The 20,460-nt window shown below is 38.3% G+C and overlaps 1 protein-coding gene across 1 annotated transcript; it reads left to right on the top strand.

Moving 5' to 3' along the window:
* The first annotated feature begins 1,002 nt into the window (after nucleotides 1-1,002).
* Nucleotides 1,003-20,144, top strand: prkacab (protein kinase, cAMP-dependent, catalytic, alpha-b). The gene is made up of 10 exons (XM_084401616.1): nucleotides 1,003-1,474; nucleotides 5,858-5,919; nucleotides 8,353-8,481; nucleotides 9,750-9,848; nucleotides 9,931-10,013; nucleotides 13,438-13,564; nucleotides 15,425-15,520; nucleotides 15,927-16,049; nucleotides 16,163-16,327; nucleotides 19,594-20,144. Exons 1-10 carry the CDS (start codon nucleotides 1,429-1,431, stop codon nucleotides 19,717-19,719), a joined length of 1,056 nt encoding a protein of 351 aa, XP_084257742.1. The 5' UTR covers nucleotides 1,003-1,428; the 3' UTR covers nucleotides 19,720-20,144.
* The last annotated feature ends 316 nt before the right edge of the window (nucleotides 20,145-20,460 follow it).

Here is a 20,460-nt window from a genome sequence, read left to right as displayed (position 1 = left end):
TATTAAGAGTTTGAAAGAGGGGTGGGAATTAACAAGTGTTAAACTTCAGCCCACTCCTTTTCAAGCAGCGGTGAATTTTATTTGTTGGATCATCAGTGTTTTTCGATTATTGTCTTATGTTGTACACACTGTACACTTTTTCACTGTGTGCTTGAAAAAAAAATAAATAAATAACTATAATAAGCCTGCAACGTGGCTGATATTTTGCACCCTTTTGCTTTTTAGCGGAATTTTTTTATTTTTAAGTTTTACATTTGTTTTACAGTTAAAATGTTGCGGGTTAAGCCTAATAGCATGTGATAACCATTTTTTTGTGACGAGACATATATGGGCTATGATGTAGGCCTATGTATGCAATTTCCCATGAAAACCACCCCGACAGTTTTAAAATATAAACACTTATAATATGCTTACCATAGTGAATCAGGGTAAGACAAAAACACACTTTGGAAGAAGAATTGATGATGTATTGACTCATTTGAATTTGGTTAATTTTAACCTATAAGTTTTCTAAATTTTGTTTCCCTAAATGTTAACTATAACCTTGTTTTCACACAAGGAAATAATGCTTTGATATTTTGTATGTTACCCTTTTGGATTTTAACAAAACAATATATATTTAAGTTTTATATTTTATATATTTTAAGTTTTATATTTCTTACAGTTCAAAATATTGCGGGTGAAGCCTATAATAGCAGGTTCCAGAGTGACAAAATGTCCTTTTATTGGACCCAATATGCGTTAAATGATCGGCATCGTTTTTTCCCCAGGACAACAACAGTGGAAATGTTCAATACATGTGTTTATTTTATAAAACAGTGAACATTTAAGCCACTCAATAACATCATTCATAAAGTCCCGTCCATTTTAATAAACATAAAAAAGGGACAGTTCTCTTTCTACATTGGCTAATCACATCTCACAACAGCTTGATTAGTGCCTGTCAATCACTCCACACATCTGTCCGCCTGGCCAATGGGGCGAGTCGGGGGGGCGGGGCTCAGTCCGTGTGGGCGGAGTCTGTGTCGATGGCTACGGGAAGCGCAGCTGCATGAACGATCATCTCACCGATCCTGCGTCCGTGTTTTTCACCCGCGATTCCCGGAACACGGAACACCCCGCGGGGCGGCGAGCGAGCGAGCGAGCGAGGGACTGCGGGGCCGCGGAGGTGCGGCGGAGAGCCAAGCCAGGAAAGGACGCCCGAGTCCGGGTTGATGCTGGCGGCCCGTCCGCCCTTTAAACACGGATGCTTCTGCGTTCATAAACGATCGCCGTTTATCCGTGAACACATCGGACGCGTTAACGTCCACTATTTTCACTCTCAAAGCCGATCGGCAGGCGTCAATCGCATTCACGGACCGTGAGAGCCGAGGCGCGGCAGGAGCATCATCTTCCTGCGGGTCTCCAGCGCCTGACAGGCCCGGAGACATGGGCAACACGCCGGCCGCCAAACGGGGAAACGAGATGGAAAGCGGTGGGTGTCTTTAAACCTCCCGATAATTGTGTTTAGTCATGATCGATCATGGCGATCGGTTTCATCATCAGATGCTCAGATTCATCGGGAATATATTCGTGCATGTGTGAGGCTTCAGCAAAGAGAGAGAGAGAGAGAGAGAGGATGCTGATGCTGTCATGGCGATTTCAGGCTCAAACAATGTGTTAATGCTTTAATAAGCGCTTCGTTTGGGGGGTTTGTGTGTGTATGTGTATGCAATGCCATATCAAGAATGTTTATTCAACAGAAAATACTCTATATGTGTGTATTTGATGGGTCCAGATGTGTAGAAGGTCTGAAGAAAACAGCAAGAGCCCCTTATATTCAGGGGACCACGTATCAAAATTTGATCACAACCGTATTAATTGACATCTTTGATGGTTATGGCCCTGCTGGTTGAAATGTTTAACCCTGGGTTAAGTCTTCACGGTTCATACTAACCCTGGTTTAGCCTAGTAATTAGGTTGTCACACTTTAGGCTAAAACCCATCAGGGTATCATTATTAATTTGCATATTTACATTGTTAAATCGAGTTGCAATCTGTTTTAATAATGCTCTAAAGTCACGCTTGCCCTTCACTGTTGACGCTTTTAATGAGTCTTTCTCTGCTGGAAATCAAATCAAAATTGTTGACGGCATCATCTTGCGTGTTTTTGTCCAATAAAATGCTTTCTGAAATGATCACATCACGTCTCGCAGCTGTGACGTGAACCAGTGGCTTCTGGCTAATGATGTTATTAATGAATACATATTCGATAAGTCCCTCGATTATGTCCCACCCAGCCTTCCTGTTTCAGTATGAAATGTCAAAACAGGAACAAAAACCGCTCAACCGTTTCCCTCGATGCTGACGCTTGAGAGTTTCTGTGACTGTACAAAATGAATTAATATTTTCTGAGTCAGGAATTCTTTTATGATTGGTTTGTCTGTTGCGAAACAACTCAACGTAACGCATAGGCCTACCTTTGGTAGTGAAACATTGGTGCTGCTAACCCCTGTTACAAATACAAGTGTGAAACATTGCTTAACCCAGGGTTAAAAGCGGCCTTTCAACCCAAAAATGAAAATTATCCAATAATTTACTCGGCCCTGAGCCATCCTAGGTGTATATGACTTTATTCTTTCAGCCAAACACAATTAGAGCTATATTAAAATATATCCTGGCTCTTCCTAGCTTTATAATGGGAGTGAATGTTACCTGAGATTTTTAAAAAAGTGCATCCATCCATCATAAATACGACTCCAGGGGTTAATAAAGGCATTCTGAAGCGAAGCCATGCGTTTGTGTAAGAAAAATATCCATATTTATAACTTTATAAACCATAATCACTGGTTTCCGTTAACGGCTGTACGCGAGTCTAGTTCCGGCGGAAGAGTGACCTCTGACCTGAAGAGTGACCTCTGACCCGAAGAGTGACCTCTGACCCGGCACATGACGTACTGATGAAGATAAGGATAGAGGAAAACAAAACACCGGTCATGAATTAGAAATCTAAAACAAGAGTATTTGAAGAGAAATGTGGGAGGAGCTAAAGTTTGTTGTTTGAACTGCGAAAGGCGTCTATTCTTACCTGAGCCACTCCTACGTTCTACGTCATGCGTCGGGTCAGAGGTCACTCTTCGGATCAGAAGTCACTCTTCGGGTCAGAGGTCACTCTTCCGCCGGAACAAGACTTGCGTACAGCCGTTAACGGAAGCCAGTGATTATGGTTTATAAAGTTATAAATTGGATATTTTTCTTCGCTTCAGAAGGACTTTATTAACCCCTGGATACGCATGGATTACTTTTATGATGGATGGATGCACTTTTATGGACTTCAAAATCTAAGGTACCATTCACTGCCATTTATAAAGCTGGGAAGAGCCAGGACAATTTTTAATATAACTCTGTGTTCGTCTGAAAGTCATACACACCTAGGATGGCTTGAGGGTGAGTAAATCATGGGCTAATTTTCAGTTTTGGGTGAACTAACCCTTTAACCTGGGGTTAAAAAGACTAATAGTCCAACTTTATCTGCATGTACACACAGTATACTTTCATAAAGCGATAGGCCTATACTATATAGCAAATCTCACCCGCTGAGTGCTTGTATCGATGCAGAATGTAAACTATATATTATCGCTCGGCTCGAATCTGCTAAATGTTACTGTGCGACATGAAGATATTAAACATTAATGTCGTGCTTTCCTGAAAGCTGCTTTGAAACAATGTGCGTTGTGAAATTCGCTAAACAAATACATTTGTCTTGAGCGTATTGAGTCGTTTTACGCCTGCTACAGATCCTATAAGATCATTACAAATCACACTGTAGGACATGGATCTAATAAACTTGTGTACGACATGTATGTAAACTTTACGATGATGACACCTATTGAATCGTAGGCTACGATGCTAGTTAGTATAGCAGAATAAAACGTCATCAGCATACGTTAGTGGTGAACAAATAGAGCAAGATGAATCGCACTTGTGGTTTTTATGTGTGCTGAAAAAAAGAGGATGAAGCGAAAGAGGCGAATATGGCTTGACAATTGTGCAAATAGGGCTTGAGGAAAGTAGTTTGACGTTTTAGCGCCATGTCGCGTTGATCAATACCATTTCATGTCGCATTTTGATTGGCTAGTCGGTAGAAGTAGCAGCAAACACTGAAAATGATCGTAGACTATCTTAGCATTTGAACCTTTTGAACCACGTTTAGGAGCCACAATCACAGAAATCTCCACGATTGGTCATCTTTCGTCTGAGACAGACCAAAATCATACAATGTGTACCCGGGTATAGGCCTAACTCCCATAAGGAAAGCCCTGCTTGAACACACAGTTTAGACCAGTCCTTCCCCGCTGGCCTGCTGTGGGCTTGCTGTGCTATTTACATGCGATTTGTTTTTTTGCTTGCTTTATATCTTTCTGTGCTGAGTTTGTGGGAAAATCTGCGGAATGGATTTTAAAACTGAAAGGTTAAAATTACACTTATTGTAAGCTGAAGTTGAATCAACTTTTTATAACCTTTTGTATTGCTGATTTTGCCATGTTATCACGTTTAAACCTTATCATTACACCGTGCCCTAACCAGACGCGATGCCAGCGACAAATAATTTGTATATCCACACACTGCGAGATGCGTCAAAATCAATCAAAACCCATAGCCAATCAGAACAGCGTGTGGGCGGAGTCTCGCGGCAAGTGCACGGCATCAGAAGAACGGCAATCGCAAGAAATTGGACAAGTAGGCTACATAATCAAATTCACAAATATTACACCATTTAAACATTAAAAAACATAGGCTGAGTTACCAAAACAATAATTGTCAAAGAATACTCTTGTTTGTTCACAGTTTGAACGTTCTTGTTTCCATTTGTTTAATTTCAAGATCTGAGGTGAATTATCCATTGTTGCTTTTACAGCTAACGTTAAGTTACAAAGCTGGAGCACGAAATGATATTCAAAGTCACATTACACGCTTTTAACATTAAATAAAGCACATAAACAGTACCTGAGATTATCATTGCCACACTTTGTGTTTGTTGTTGACAAAAACTCTGAATAACATGTAAAAGATACCTTTTATCGCGCGTTGCGTCGCCGCGTCGCGTGCCTCGCGTCGCGTGTAGTTAAGACACGTAGTTATCCTTAACTATCTTATTCAAATTCAATACATCCGGCTTTTTTTTTTTTTTTTTTTTTTTTTTTTTGGCTTGTAATGTATATTTTAGTGAGAATGTGGAGGAAAAAACACCTCAGTTTTATTCAAAGGTCCAAACTGAGCAAAACTACGCAATCTGGTGCAGTTCCTGATATTTATAAGGCCAAAAAGTGCAATGAAATTCTGATGAAACACATTTTAATGTAAATCAATGCAATTTCCAACAACTACTTGCAAAAAATGCAGATAAATATTAGTTGTCGCTGTATCTCCCAATAATATTAAATAGTACGATTAATATTTAAATGCTTAGTTTTAAATGCTCAGTAGTTTTTATTGTGGAGGCAAAATAATGCAATACAATGATGATGATGATTTAGATAAACCTTCTTTAAAAGCCTGATGATCATATTTGATGGCTCACATTTTGATGAATGGATAATCAAGTAAATCTATCAGTTGCTTCAGTCCAGTAAGTGTTCATCTTGTAATATTACTAACAATATAACAGCTATTCTTACATTTACTTTATACAAATCACAGAAAACCTTGCATCACAACCTTTTAAAATGATACTTTTACTAGTTAAAAAAAGTATAAACTGTCAATCAGACGACAGAAGGCATGTAGTAGATTGTGTTTTGATCATTTAGTGGCCTTAGAAATCAAATATGATGTTGTTTCTTGTAATGTTGAGTGTGTTTTCTGTCTCTTCCCACAGTCAAAGAGTTTCTGGCCTTCGCCAAAGAAGATTTCCTCAGGAAATGGGAGAATCCTGCACAGGTAAGAGGATATAAAGGGAAAACCAGGCTTCAGCTTTCAATACGCAAGCGTTTCCAGTGGGAATAGTTCTCAGAGCTGGTTTATTGTATTATGTTAAACGAGTGTCACCTGGTCATTTAAACAACAGTTGAACAAACCCAGAAGATCACAGACTCCTTTGATAAACCACACAAAACACTCTCGAAACTTGTGATGAGAGCTTCGAATCGATTAAAACAACAATGATTGACTGTTTCTGGTGACGCCTGCCGGTCAGAACTGTGTAAATTCAGGGAAAACTTAAAAAAAAATACATAAAAACACCTTTTACAAACCAACTGCAAATGTTTTATTGAAAGTTAATCTACTAAAATGCACTTAACAAATCATCTAATACAATTTAAATATGAAGTGTCTGTATAATAGATGCTATTTTATCCATTTGTAGAGCCTGTTTGGTTCGTTTTATAGAGAGCTTGGTCAATCAGAGACTTTCAACTACAACTCTTCCTTTGTATTATACAAATATGTCATTAAAATGTCTAAAAATGTGTAAAACTGATCTGAGATCAGGTAAAACCCTGTAGATTCTGGTTCATTGTTTCACAGAGATCGTCGCCTCGTAGCGCTGAACCATTGAAACTTCAAAACATTTTGAAACAGTTATAAAGCCCTGTTTACTGAAATCACGTGACTTTGAGAGTTTGATACGTGCTCCAAATCGATAATCCCAAACAAATGTTTCACAAAGGTTTTGAAGCTTCACAAAGTACTTTTAAACTTAAGCTTAACTTTTAGATATCGTACAGCAAAAGAAGGCTCGCATAAACACAAGTGGATCAAATACATAGAAGCTTTAGTTTGTGCAGAAAGATGAGAACACACATACACACACATAAGTAGGCATTAAACGGAAGTTGCGCTCATCTTTTCTTCAGTATTTTGACATATATCCGAGTGAAACGGCTTCACAAACAAGAACAAATGTAGGGCGGGGCTTGTGGAATTGATTGGATGGTTGTGGTTTGCTATTGGTGGATCTGATGTGATTGACAGGTTATTGCCCCGCCCTCGTCATCAGAGAAGAGAAGGAGGGGAAGTTACTCTGATTCAAGATTACACATTAATTAAAAGAAAATTGTGTGCACAAATAATTTATAATAAATACTGCAAAATTCCATAAAAATATGAATGGTCAAACTCAGTTAATGTGAGTTAAGCGTGTCAATGTGTTTTCTGTTTATAACTGAGACCAGTTAGTCTGAAACATATGGAAGCTTGTTTCCGTCACAGAATAAAACATTTTAATAGGTAATTGCAACTTTTTATCTCACACTTGCGGGTTTATAACTCACAATTCTGACTTTATAACACGCAATTGCGAGTTAAGTCCAATTCTAAGAAAAAAATTAAATTTCCTCAGAATTCTGACTTTATATCTCCAAATTGTGTTATAAAGTCAGAATTGTGAAATATAAACATGTAATTCTGAGAAAAGATGTCACAATTGCAAGATATAAACTCACAATTGTGAGATAAAAAGTTGCAGTTATCTTTTAAAATGTTTTTATTCTTTATAACAGAACTGCGACTTTATATCACGCAATTTTGACTTTTATACAGTGAGGAAAATAAGTATTTGAACACCCTGCTATTTTGCAAGTTCTCCCACTTGGAAATCATGGAGGGGTCTGAAATTGTCATCGTAGGTGCATGTCCACTGTGAGAGACATAATCAAAAAAAAAAAATTCCCCGTCACCCTTTCCAGCCTTGTGGAGGTGTACAATTTTGTCTCTAGTGTCTTTGGACAGCTCTTTGGTCTTGGCCATGTTAGTAGTTGGATTCTTACTGATTGTATGGGGTGGACAGGTGTCTTTATGCAGCTAACGACCTCAAACAGGTGCATCTAATTTAGGATAATAAATGGAGTGGAGGTGGACATTTTAAAGGCAGACTAACAGGTCTTTGAGGGTCAGAATTCTAGCTGATAGACAGGTGTTCAAATACTTATTTGCAGCTGTATCATACAAATAAATAGTTAAAAAATCATACATTGTGATTTCTGGATTTTTTTTTTTTAGATTATGTCTCTCACAGTGGACATGCACCTACGATGACAATTTCAGACCCCTCCATGATTTCCAAGTGGGAGAACTTGCAAAATAGCAGGGTGTTCAAATACTTATTTTCCTCACTGTAACTCACAATTATGACCTTTTTTTGACTTTATATCACTTTATATAGATGTAAACTCACAATTGTGAGAAAAAAGTCTGAATTGTGAGATAAAAAAAGTCACAATTACCTTTTTAATTTGAAACAAGGTTTAAAAACTGTATGAGCAGATTCTGTTCTGATTAATCGGATATTGATATTAATCGGATATACATTACTTTAGTATCTGTGAATAACAGCACATAAACATGCTAAAAACAGCGTGGCCTGTCCCGCAGAACACGGCGTGCCTGGAGGACTTCGAGCGCTTGAAGACTCTGGGCACTGGCTCGTTCGGGCGCGTGATGCTGGTCAGACACCGAGAGACCGGCCAGCACTACGCCATGAAGATCCTCAACAAACAGAAGGTGAGCGGGGCCGACACTCACACTGGTGTTACGCCGAGTTCACACTGCACGGTTTTCACAGTAGCCGGGTCGCTGTCCTATTCACACTGCACGACTATCTGGCGTAACATTCAGTTTCTGCTGTGTTCACACTGTAAGATGGATCGGCGACAGGAGGTCTCACACTGCATGACTTTACATGACTACGACTGGGGCTGCGTTCCAGTCCACTTTTAGACACGCAGTTGCGAACGTCCCTAAGCACTTCCCCTCGGGGGAATCCCTGCCGCCATTTTGAAGTGCGTTCCACTTCGTGAAGTGGACGGGGGAAGTTTATATGAACAGACCCTCGTTCCCTCAATTTTGACCGAGTGAGCGAGTCTACTTCATATGTACGCTTCAGGCAGCTCCATATACGATTGTGACGTCAACGGATATTGCGTTTAATTTACCCCACCACAAACAACTCTATGATATATTAATTATAAAAAATAAAAAAAGCAACTCAAACACTCCCATATACATATAGAATGCTGCATTAAACAATTGTGTAAGGGAAAATTTTTTATAATAAATCAACCCCATAGTGGATTCCAAGTGATCAAGGGCTTCCAGTTCAGCCTATTGCAAAGGTTCGCCAGTAGTAGGCACTCATGCAACGTTAGCAATGACGTTCATCCGAGTGAACGAGACGGAGGGAAGTTAGCGAGTGAAGGGCATGACAATTTTGACGATCCGATTTGCAGCGAAAAGGAGAAAAAGAAAAACAGATCATGCTGGAGGAAATGGTTGGAGAGACGCAGGGAGCAAGGATTGTGTGTTCTGCAAAGAGAGTTTGGGGAAAATAAATAGTTTTGCAATGTTCTGCTGGTCAAGCAAATGTTTGTGCTTTGTTTCTATGTGATATAATTGTAAATATATCTATTAAAATACTGATATTCTGGTCAGTAACTCCTCCCCGAACATCCCGCTGCCCTGTATCTCGCTCTCTCATTGGCTGTCGGTCATCGCCGATGTCGTTTTCAGTCAGAACACATTCACACAGCAGGACTTTGAGTCTCCGACAGGTCCAGATGTTTAGCATGCCAAATATCTCACGTGTGTCTGCGATTCTCTCAGATCTCGTCTTTGATCATTCACACTGTGTGACTGTCACTCTCGTGAACGAGCACTGATTTGCCTGTGATTTCGGGCATTCGTCGACGATCTGAAAATCCGGCCTAAAATGGTTCAGTGTGAACTCGGCATTAGACGTGATGGATGCGTTCAGTAACACTGCTTGTCTTCAGGTGGTGAAGCTGAAGCAGATCGAACACACACTCAACGAGAAGAGGATCCTGCAGGCCGTCAGCTTCCCCTTCCTAGTGCGCCTGGAGTACTCCTTCAAGGTGAGGAACGTTCAGGACAACAGTAACTGGATGATGGCTCATGTAATGGACGTGTGTGTGTGTGTGTGTGTGTTTGTTGCAGGACAACACCAATCTCTACATGGTGATGCAGTATGTTCAGGGAGGGGAGATGTTTTCACACCTGCGCAGAATCGGCAGATTCAGGTGAATATCTGTACATTCTTGATGTACATGTACATTTATATACTCTGTGTATTTCTATGGCATCGCTGTCGAAGAGTAATTAGCTGGTGAAGTGGATTCACTTATTGTAGAGTTAGCGAAAGATATCATGAGTGTTGTAATGTAACAAATAGTAGATTTTAAAACGAGCCGTTCATTCATAAATCTGCAAGATCTCATCTTCATGCTGTGGAAATACAAACCGGGAGACGCTGAAAAGGGGCGGGGCTACAGAAGGACTATGCCTTAAAGGGATAGTTCACCCCCAAAAAATGAAAATTCTGTCATCATTTACTCACCCTCATGTTGTAACAAACCTGTTTGAGTTTCTGTCTTCTGCTGAACACAAAAGAAGATGTTTTGAAGAGCACAGGTAATCGAACAGTTTACGGTAGCAATTGACTTCCATAGTAGGAATAAAAAATACTATGGGTGCCGTCAATTGGCTACGCATGTTCTTCAAAATATCGTCTTTTGTGTTTTATATTTTGGGTCAACTATTCCTTTGAAGTCCCCCTGTAGTCAAGAATTTTATCCCTTACAGCTCATCTTTGATCGCCAAAATTTAACTCGACACCCTTGCCTCATTTAGTATATGCGGTTCTATGAATATGCAAATGAGCCCCGCCTCCACTCACTCACTCAGCTCAGAGATCCACTCGTTGACGATCACACGTTGATCTGATTGGTTACAAGGTAGTTTGTGACGTCAGAAACACCAGCGATTTTCAAACCGTGTTTTTGAGAGGGTAGTTTCACTTTTTTGCGTTTTTAAGCCCCAAAAACGCTGTCGCCGTCTAAACGAAAGGCACATCTGATCAAATATTTTTACGTTTTCACCCGCGAGCGTTCTCGTGTAAACAGGGCCTGAGACTGTCTTTGGTTCACTGCAGTTTTAAGGAGAAAATACTCAGAAATGGGTTCGACTTATGAATTTACACATGGTTTGTCTTAAAGCATTTTAAAAACACCACATAGACATATAAACACATAAAAAAAAGTATTTGCTTAGGATTTATGTTTACTATTATCATCACTTTAATATCTCCTCTAATTCAAAAGATTTAAAAACAACAATTTAAATACATTATTTAATAATACATTTATTATCTAGTATATTCCCCTACTTGTTTTTTTATGTTCTCAAATTTGTATTTTTGTTGAAATGTAAGTTTTGCAAATAAAAACACACACACACACACACACACACACTCTTATACATCTATCTTTATGAGGACATTCATTGACACAATGCAATCTCTAGCCGCTTACCCTAACCTTACCCATCACAACTAAGTGCCTAACCCGAACCCTGACCCTAAACCTACCCTTAAAGGGTTAGTTCACCCAAAAATTAAAATTCTGTCAGTAATTACTCACCCTCATGTTGTTCCAACCGCGTAAGACCTTCGTTCATCTTCGGAACACAAATTAAGATATTTTTGATGAAATCTGAGCCATGTTTCACTCCTCCATAGGCTTCCAGTGTGACCGAAACTTGCTGGCCCAGAAAAGTTATTAAAGAGATCGTTAATATAGTCCAAGTGACTCCAGTGGCTCAATCTTAAGTATATCAAGCGACGAGAATACTTTTTGTGCGCAAAAACAAACAAAAATAACGACTTTATTCCACTATTCATTTCCTTCTCTCTGGATGTCTAGTTGGTTTGCGTAGTGTTTTTGCGCAGCGCGTCTGTGTTACACGTCACCACGTAGGCTCACTATTGGCCGACGCCAGTCATGTGTGTGTTGCGTGATGACGTGCAACACAGACGCGCAGCGCAAACACACTACGAGGCCCAGAGAGAAGGAAATGAAAAGTGGAATAAAGTCGTTATTTTTGTTTGTTTTTCCGCACAAAAAGTATTCTCGTCGCATGATAAACTTAATGTAGTGCCACTGTAGTTACTTGGACTATTTTAACGATGTTTTAATAACTATTCTGGGCCGGTGAGTTTCGGTCACACTGGAAGCCTATGGAGGAGTCAAAATTCTGTCAGATTTCATCAAAAATATCTTAATTTGTGTTCCGAAGATGAACGAAAGACTTACATGGTTGGAACAACATGAGGGTGAGTAATTACTGACAGAATTTTCATTTTTGGGTGAACTAACCCTTTAACCTCATTATAACCTTATCCCTAAAACCAAGTCTTGACCCTCAAACAGGCCTTTAAAGGGGTCTCAGAAAGTGAGGACCGGCCAAAATGTCCTCACTTTACTCTCTTTGTCCTCACTCCAATGGTCTAAAACTCAAACTGGTCCTCACAAAGATAGTTGTACAAGTACACACACACACACACACACACACTAATTCTCCATTCTGACTACAAGTCATTAAAAACACGAAAAACACAAGTGGAAATACAGGAATGATGTTGTGATTAAAACACATGAGTTAAACGCCAGCTCTGCTCACTTTTTAAAGTGTAATGAAGGAGTTCACATCTATGACTTGGTGTTTTTCCGTCACAATCTGGTTCAACTCATTCTTAAAAATCACAATGGTCAGGCTTTAAGCAGAAGCCTTTTAATGTTGATGAGAAATGTGTGTGAACCTCTGACTCGTGGTTTACATGTGCAATTACAAAAGACCAAATGCTTAGAAGGAAAAACGGGTCGTATTTATATTTCTTTTGACTCAGATTGAATTGCATGTGTATAAAAAAAACAATAAAAAAAAAAACTTTGAGATTCCATTTTGCATCTGTTTTTGGCCTAAATGCTAAATTTGATCCTCTGACCTACATCTAAAAAAATCTTCTTTAAAGGTATTTATGGTTCCGTGAGGAAACTTTAACAATTGTCCCATTGAACAAAAGGTTCTTTACAGTGAATTTTTTTTAGAATGCTCTTCACATTAAGAAGAAATGGTTCTTTTAAAGAACTCTTCACTGAAATGTTCTATGAGGAACTAAAAATGGTTCTTCTATGACATTTTATAAAAAATAAATAAAATTTTTTTTTTTTTTTTTTTAAAGAGAGTCAATTACAGTATATGTAGTTTAACTTTTATGTTTTTTTAATCCACATAAAAGTTGACATAAAACTGATCCGACATTTGATCACGTAACAGTCTGCATATTTGTGCTTGATATCTTTGGCTTCGGCTCGTGTTCGTCTAGCTAAATATAGAGGATAAAACAACTTTGGGTATAAAGAACCGAACCATGACTTCCGGTGAAATCCGAGGATATTCGTCCTGAAAGCTGTGCTAATGTGAGACTGTGACATGCGTAATATTTATTTGTTTTGTTTTTTTGCCATGACATTGTGTCCTAATGCAGTAAATCACTGATGCATCGGGGTTCAGTCCATCTGTTTTATTCTTGCTGATGCCTTTATGTAACGCTGTGTTTTCTCCTTGTCTTTTGCTCTCTCTCTGTCTCTCTCTCTCTTTCTGCAGTGAACCCCATGCACGCTTTTATGCTTCACAAATAGTTTTGACCTTTGAATATCTGCACGCCCTTGACCTGATCTACAGAGACCTTAAACCAGAGAACCTCCTCATCGATCAGCAGGGATACATCCAGGTGAAACACACGTCTACGCCACTGTGAAAGAGTTCACATTCAACAGACACTAATATTTATTAGGAAATGAACAGTCTGGAATAGGTTGTTCACGTGAACTTCTGAATCATTACTGTTCTCCAGCATTTGTGATCTACTTTACATTAATATGCATCAATAAGTATTTTAAACAAATATTTTTGCACAGGCTTCTCTGTAAACTTTAACCCTTGTATGCATAAATGTTCCGCCAATCACCATTACATGTTCGGGTCTTTAGCGACCCGGATCTATATCTACAGTCAAACCAAACATTATTCAGACACCAGATATCATTTTTAATATTTTTTTTTTGTACTAGTGTGTGCAGGACACTATTAGTTCATTTATGAAAGTGAGGAAAGCAAAATAAAGTAAACTGTGACATATTATACCCAAATATTCTTCATACACTGACTACCAGTAAAAATTATACAAAGTTGGGAACAAAAAGTATTCAGACACTTTGAGCTGATCATGTTTTGCTTTAGTGTTTTTTCTTTAATTGCTAATGGACCTTTTCACACACAGACTGACCTAAATGAAGCATTACTTGGTGATCGGTTGATCTAAACTGGTGTTATATAATTGTGTAGTTAAATTTAACAGCTGACAGATATTCAACATAATTCATTTATGAGACAGTCTAACAGAAGGACGGACAAAACCAGAGAAATATCCACTGATTTAATAACTCTGAGTTCTTCTCATATTTCCATTTTCTAAGCGATGGCGAATAAACTGTGATGATGTGAGAAATGTTGAAGGTGTCTGAATAAATGTTGGTTTGACTGTATGCATACACTCTTGATATTTTAAGAACAATTACAGAGGAATAAAATAAAGCATATTTCGTGACGTTTTGGAACTTTGAAGGCTTAAATTTGAGCAGATGTTTTATATCATCATCATCATCACTGTCCTCATGAGAGCTCATTTCCCAGTACATCAGCATCTGGCTCATATTCGCCATCGCAAACACGTTCTCAGTGTCTTCAAATCAATATTTTGATCACTCACGCTATAATTGTGTATCAGACATTGTCACTTTGAGGAATAAAGGTAAATTGAAATTGGAATATTAAAAAAAAATGTCTTGTTACATTGTTTATTATGAATTGATTGATAAATACTAAGAAAAAAAAAGAGTTTTTTTTTTTTTATCCATTTGAAAATCTTGTTAAAGTATGCTATTATAAACTCGTAGAGCGACTCTCTCCCATGCCAATTTTAAGTAGATATAAGATGTCATTTGATAGTAAAACAGACCATAGGCTATATGGTCATTAAAGCGGTCATGTTTGCACTTAGGTTTTATTACGCATTTAGGAGAGTATTGCAAGAAGCTGCTTACATTAACCTTACTTTCGGAAAAAAATAAGTACAATCATGATTTTTCATGAAAAAATTACCGTTCATAATCAAAAAATATATATAAAAAAATCTTCTAACAAAAATAAACACATATGAACAATTAAATTATTATTGTTTTATTAATTATTTGTAACTATCTTGAAAGTCTACCCAAGCAGCGTTTCGCGCTCAGATGTGACGGCGGAATGAATACATTACCAATGTGATTACAGAATATATTTAAATTATCCATCAAATTGTCATTTTCTCCTTACTGTCTTACTGGGGGAGAGAGAGAGAGAGTGTCTGAGTGTGTGTGTGTGTGTGTGTGTGTGTGTGAGAGTGCAGGCTGGATGTGCTCTAAATCACACACAGCTCATGATCTCACCATTACTGCCCCCTTGTGGCTAATATAAGAGTGACATCAAAGAAATGTTTCATAAATCACAGCGGCATCATAAATCGTCATGTGTGTGTGACTGTGTTCAGGTGACAGACTTTGGCTTCGCGAAGCGGGTGAAGGGCCGCACGTGGACGCTGTGTGGGACCCCGGAGTATCTGGCCCCGGAGATCATCCTCAGCAAGGTGAGCATCTTGAGCATCAAATCATCATATTATACTGATTTCTGAAGGATCATGTGACACTGAAGACTGGAGTAATGATGCTGGAAATTCAGCTTTGATCACAGGAATAAATTACATGTAGAAAACAGTTCAATTGTAATAATATTTCACAATATTATCTTTTTTACTGTATTTTTGATGAAATAAATGCAGCCTTATTTTTATCTTAATTATTCCAAACCTTTGACCGGTAGTGTCTATGAATTGTTTGCTAATCATTTGATCTGTTTCAGTTTGAATAACTTGCATCTCATCTCATCCCTTCTCTACTAGTTTAAATCATCTTCCCATCAATGTACGCAGTTGTCGCTCCACTTTACAGTGTTTCATCTCCTCTTGAACTGCTCCTGATGTGTGTGTCTGGCAGGGTTATAATAAGGCGGTGGACTGGTGGGCTCTGGGTGTGTTGATGTACGAGATGGCTGCTGGTTATCCTCCATTTTTCGCCGATCAACCCATTCAGATCTACGAAAAGATTGTCTCAGGAAAGGTAATTTTGCCTACACAGTCTATCGATTTCTAAACGAATCCGACAATATCTGAGATTCTTGTCTTCAACCTGAGCCACTTTCCTTGTGATTGTTTGCTTATTTCTCTCCACAGGTACGATTCCCGTCGCACTTCAGTTCGGACCTGAAGGACCTGTTGAGAAACCTGCTACAGGTGGACCTCACCAAACGCTTCGGAAACCTTAAAAACGGAGTGAATGACATTAAAGGACACAAGTGGTTCTCCACTACTGACTGGATAGCCATTTACCAGCGGAGGGTGAGAAACACACACAATCCCTTCATCGCTGACCGTGATCTGATGTAGACAGTGTTTTGACCTGTAAAGCCCCGTTCACACCGCCAGCGACCTTGTCGCTGCTTGTTGCTGGTCTCTGTACTGCGAGTCGCTTGTGGGCGTTCATAGTGCTGTCACTCTAATGTGATGTGCCACATCTATAGAAAATACAATCACAAGTGATATATACAACTAAGATATCATTCTAATTTGACTAGGAATTAGGCTTATAAGAATTAAAAAGTAACATTATGCTGTTGGAGAGTGTTGTCATATTAGCAGTGTTCAGTGCATTAAATCATTAACTACATCAATGATCGATCAATCAACAAATTAAACTCACTCATACTGTCATAAATTAGTAAAACATCATTCGAATTTGACAAATAATACATTTTCTTCTCCCTAATATTCAACATACTGCAGGGGAAACTGTAAAATGAACTGCAGCAGTGCTAAAATTGGATCATAAAATTACAACACACGAACTATCAATGTATGAATCAAATTCACTGTCGAAAGTTTCTTTTCCATGCATCATTTTATTATATCCATGTATGTGGTTACAGTCAAATCATATAAAACAGTGAAATCGCTGTCTTGCCTGCAGTCGAGACGGTGACGCAAGCTCCACTGACGGTCTTCACTCCTATTGGTTGTCGCTCGTGAAATTCGCTTCTCATTTGCATAAAGTTGACATTTCTGAACTTTTATTGCGTGTCTCGCGTCGCTTGACACGCCCACATTCACTGTCGCTCGTGTCGCCGGTATGAACGGGGCTTAAAGTTGCGTCACACTATTTATGTATGGCATTCACTGATGTTATTCCATGTTGTAGAGCAGACAATAGCCGCGTTTCCATGACAGATTTGTGCAAAACTTTTGCGACATTTTCTTAATGTCGATAAAAAACTATTGCGAAATGACGGCATTTCCATTAACCGATGTTATGCGACCGAAACGTATTTTTTTCCTCTCATGATCATCATTCCAAACATCATGGCAACAGATATTGGTAGGTTTACATATATCCCAGCCACCGCACTGGCCATTATTTTTAATGGAAGGAGACGTAGGAGTGTTTTCCAAGAATGAATGGCGAGGAAAGACCCTTATACTTGAGAGCGGCTCATATGAGGTGTTTCTGGGTGTTTCTCCCTCATATCTGCTTCAAGCTCTTGATTGTGGCATTTCTTTGTTGTTCAGAATCCAGTATTCCCGTAATTCCTTTGTCTTTTATGAGTTTAATGAAGAACTCTGTCTCGTCTTCTGTCCAAACATACTTTCTTCTTTAAAGAATGATTAACTTTTACATACGCCAGATGACCTGTAAATACACAAAAACAGTTTTTCGAATTGCCTGAAAAACCACCTCATGTGAGCGTCAAAACATTTTTGCGATATATGGGAGTTTTTGCGAAATTGACGTGTTTCCATTTGGGGTATTTTCAAATCCCAATTTCAATTTATGAAACCGCGGCTAATGAATCAGTCTTTGTGATGCTGAAACAAACATTTTGAAGAGAAAAGACTAAATGGAATCAGTACATAAAATTCTTAATGGTGTGGTTGATTATGATTTCACTTTTCTAACTTTAGTTAGTGTGTAATGTTGCTGTTTGAGCATAAACAACATCTGCAAAGTTACAACGCTCAAAATTCAAAGCAAAGGGAGATATTTTCTTTCAAAGAAAATTTTTTTTAAGGACAACAACAAACGGCTGGTAGGGACTACACGACATTCCTAAAATGTACATAAACCCTGTCCCCAGAACATGATTTATAGATTATCAAGACAGAATATGCTAATCAATGACTAGAAGATAACTACACATAAGCTACGCACTTCTTCTTGAGTCTCTCCATCATTGTCTGAATCCGGTTTGAACATAAAAGGCAAAAAAAAAAAAAAATCCCGCCCTCTGTGCCGGGAGCAGCGGCTCATTTGCATTTAAAGGGACAGACACAAAAATGGTGCGTTTTGGCTCACCCTCAAAAAGCGACAACTTTAACATGCTATATAAAAATATCTGTTGGGTACTTTGAGCTAAAACTTCACACACACACTCTGGGGACATCAAATACTTATTAAATACTTAATATATTGTGAAAAGGGCATTATACCACCCCTTTAATATTAAATGTAAAAGCGAAACAGTGAGTGCTCTTTGCCATCACAGCTTTTTATCTACAGTGAAATTTGTATGACCGTTTTAGGGTCACGGTTTCGGTACAGTTCGGTATGTGCTATGTTCAGCGGAAAATTGACTGCTGACATATAAAGATAAAGTAAGAACAAATAATCAAACTACACAGCACAAATAAATACAATAGAGCAAAGATACAAATGCTTTTTAGTTTTTTCAGGTAGGTCTTACATTAGTTTTCAGGTACATAAACTGAATAAAGTAATCAAATGTAAAATAACATTGCATATTTGACTATAAATAAAGATGATAGATGAATCCTTATTAAAGTTACAAAAGCTATTCAGTCTAGAGCAGTGAGTAAATTCCTTGTCTTTTGTTGTTTGATTAACATTAAAAACACAACAGCAGGAATATTAGGCTGCTGTCACTTTAAGACTGAATGCAGTGATACTGTTACACGTGTGTTGTCTTTCTCGGCTGTTTTTATTCACTTAAGAAATAACCAACAACACATTTATGTAGAATAAATCCATTCAAGTTATTTGTTCTGATTTATCTAGTAATGAAACAAGTGAAGTATTTATGCGCGAGTCATTGAATCATTCACTCAACCCGATTTTCTTTTTAAATAATTCATTCAGATTAATTAGTAATTACACCTTTTAAATAGACTGCAGCAATTAACATTTTGTCAGAACCTCTAGTAAATTATATTTAGTTTAGTGGTCCGTTCAGAATCATAATCTCTGTTAGAAAAAAAACAAAAAAAAAACGTTGTGCAGCTCAAATCCGCATATATTTTAAACAAATACTTTTTACGCTTTTCTCTGTTGATCGATATGTAATTTGAAAAATAATATATGATCCATGTCAAAAGTAAATCGAGCACAAATTATGACAAATGCCGTTAGATGAACAGAAACATATCAAATATTCCGTGTGACTTTGCTGTTACTCAAAAACAAAGGGGAGTGTAAAATATGAGCAAAGAAATACTTAATATTGGTATTGGCGATGACCTCATGCTCAAATGTAAATATCAAGCGTGAAACGTTTAAGATCAGGTAAATGCCTCTCTCTCCGTGTGTGTTTTGGCAGGTGGAGGCCCCGTTTGTGCCTAAATGCAGAGGTCCCGGGGACACCAGCAACTTCGACGACTACGAGGAAGAGGAGATCCGTGTGTCGTTCACGGAGAAGTGCGCAAAAGAATTTGCCGAATTCTAGAGGAAGAAACTATAGAAATCAGAGCGAGGGATATAGGTGGAGAGAAAGAGAGAGAGAAGGAGAAAAAGTGCATGAATCTTAAAAACCGATCCTTCCTCCTGTAAAACAGCAGAGAAACCAGCGGAAGAGTCCAGAGAAGACCTCCAGGGATAAACAGTGAGGCCTTTATCATCTCCTCTATTTTAATCATGTTTGCAATTTTCTCTCTTTTTTTTTTTTTTTTTTTTTTAAATCTCTGTTCATGTGATATTAATCATGATGGATTTGATAGGGTGTAATTGTTGGCCTGTGGACTGGGATTGTTGTTGCCGCACAAAAACAGACTGGATTAGTTAAGTCTCTAATCTTGAACAGTTACCACTAAGGTGCAAGTTCTCCACTAGGTCACCATAACAACCATACAGAAAAATAGAAAAAAAAAAACCCATAAAAATATGTATTCCTGTGTAATAACCGAAATATTTTTGGTCCTGTATACTGTCATGTGTTTCTTTATTCTTAAAATGCACTGAAAGGGACGACGAAGTGAAAATGGCATAGAAAAGAAGCCATGATTTCATAAAATGAGCACCTCTTTTCTTTTTCTTCTTTCAGCTGTAGGTCCACTGCGCTCTGTAAAATATTCACTGATGAACTTTGAACTTTCACCTATGAAATGTGCCATGAAATCCTACAAGTGTCAATATTTTGGCTCATCAGTCGTTTCATTGATTCTAGCTGACAGATAGCAGTCGACAGCGG

The sequence above is a fragment of the Rutilus rutilus genome (genome assembly GCF_951802725.1).
Source record: "Rutilus rutilus genome assembly, chromosome: 2".
In the NCBI taxonomy this organism is placed as follows: Eukaryota; Metazoa; Chordata; class Actinopteri; order Cypriniformes; family Leuciscidae; genus Rutilus; species Rutilus rutilus.
Note: the sequence above shows the minus strand (reverse complement) of the source record. Positions and strands in the feature narration are given on the sequence as shown.